Here is a 1466-nt window from a genome sequence, read left to right as displayed (position 1 = left end):
CCATAGCAAACTTACTTCCACATCTGCAGTCAGAAAGTCACTGCTTGTTCCTGACATCAAATCACTGCCGGCTTGGACTTTTATTTATTTAGTTAATTTCTGTATGAAACGTGGCTACACTTATCTTGTTTAAACTCTTGGCAGCAGTACATTATTCAGAGAAATAAACATTTACTAAATAATTTCTATTTCAGAGCCCATGGTGTACACTCGCTTAGTGTCAAAAGTCCATTTAAATGTGAAAATAAATAAACACAACTCTACTATTTGTCTACGTATTATCGCCTCATCCATCAACAGTAAATTAAATAGTTACAAATATAACGAAGCTAAACCTACCTGCATTGTGGCGAATAAAGAAGTCCTGTCAAATCACACCTCAGCTCCTCAGCACAGACACGGAAACAGAAGGAACGCAACTCTGGTAGTTCCGGCAGAAACTAAGAAATGCAGGCTGTAATTTTAGCACTTCAAGGACTACATTAAGTTAATTTTATATAAATATATTTCCACTACATTTTAGAACGTTATTGTTCAGAAGGAGGTGGTAGAAAATCAGTATCTATTGACATAAAATAGTAGGAACCTTTACCACATGCGAACGACAATAATAAAAGTGACACCGACTTCCTTCGAGGCTCAATATGACCATATAAGGAGTTGGAGCGCAGCACGCCTGTTGTATCAGCTGAGAGCGAAACACGAACAGCGTTTGTTCGATCATTTCATCCTCAAAAATGAAATACACGGGAAAAAATATATTAGGAAATGTACATTATTTGCCTATAAGTGTGGAAGTGTAACACGAAGCAGGCGCGTCGTTAAGAATTTCAAGCACTCGGGGCAAAACCCAGCTAGGGAGTTTCAATTGAAAGTTGCATTTAAAGTTATTAAAAGGTTTAAAACACACAAAAACACATATAACCCTGCATCAGTTTTTCTTTTAGAGGCGCATGTGTTCATGCATATTTATGATTTATTAATATAACATTATTATAATATTAAATAAATAAATAATACATAGTGTCAGTGTGTATGAATGTGTGTATTTTTAACTTCTGTTATTTTTATTTTTTTTCTAAAAGGGATTGTATTCTGTAAGTTTAACTTTCTTTTTTTTAACTCAGGTACAGTACAACAAAAATGTTTATGAACTTTGTTTGAGGACAATTTTGTTGCTTTTATGAATTCATTCGGACAAAATAGGTATAATTTGAGTTTGTATTCAAATTGTGATCGTTTTTAGCAGCAGCATCAAAATTCTTTTAGGCCAAACTTGGTTGCTAAATTGAATGCTACTTTTTCTTTTAAATTGACCAAATAATATCATGGAGCGGCAGCATGGTGGCGTAACTGGTAGAGCTGCTGCCTCTCAGCGAGCAGGTCCTTGGTTCAAACCCCGGTCCAGGGGCCTTCTGGGTGGAGTTTGCATGTTCTCTCCGTGCATGCGTGGGTTTTCTCCGGGT

General features: G+C 36.2%; 2 protein-coding genes across 2 annotated transcripts in view; both read right to left on the bottom strand.

Annotated features, from left to right (window-relative positions):
- The window catches only part of LOC119419716 (phosducin-like protein 3), a 2966-nt gene extending 2549 nt beyond the window's left edge, over nt 1–417 (bottom strand). The window contains exon 1 of the mRNA XM_037687103.1: nt 340–417. Within this exon, the coding sequence (XP_037543031.1) occupies nt 340–345 (6 nt within the window). The 5' untranslated portion in view covers nt 346–417. The remainder of the gene's footprint in view (nt 1–339) is intronic.
- LOC119419397 (TBC1 domain family member 8) overlaps nt 1–1466 on the bottom strand; it is a 166521-nt gene that overhangs the window by 99984 nt on the left and 65071 nt on the right. The window contains exon 6 of the mRNA XM_037686706.1: nt 340–364. Within this exon, the coding sequence (XP_037542634.1) occupies nt 340–364 (25 nt within the window). The remainder of the gene's footprint in view (nt 1–339; nt 365–1466) is intronic.

This window comes from Nematolebias whitei, chromosome 13, assembly GCF_014905685.2.
Source record: "Nematolebias whitei isolate Nwh7 chromosome 13, NemWhi1, whole genome shotgun sequence".
Lineage (NCBI taxonomy): Eukaryota > Metazoa > Chordata > Actinopteri > Cyprinodontiformes > Rivulidae > Nematolebias > Nematolebias whitei.
The sequence above is the reverse complement of the archived record's forward strand: the minus strand, read 5'-3'. Positions and strand labels throughout refer to the sequence as shown.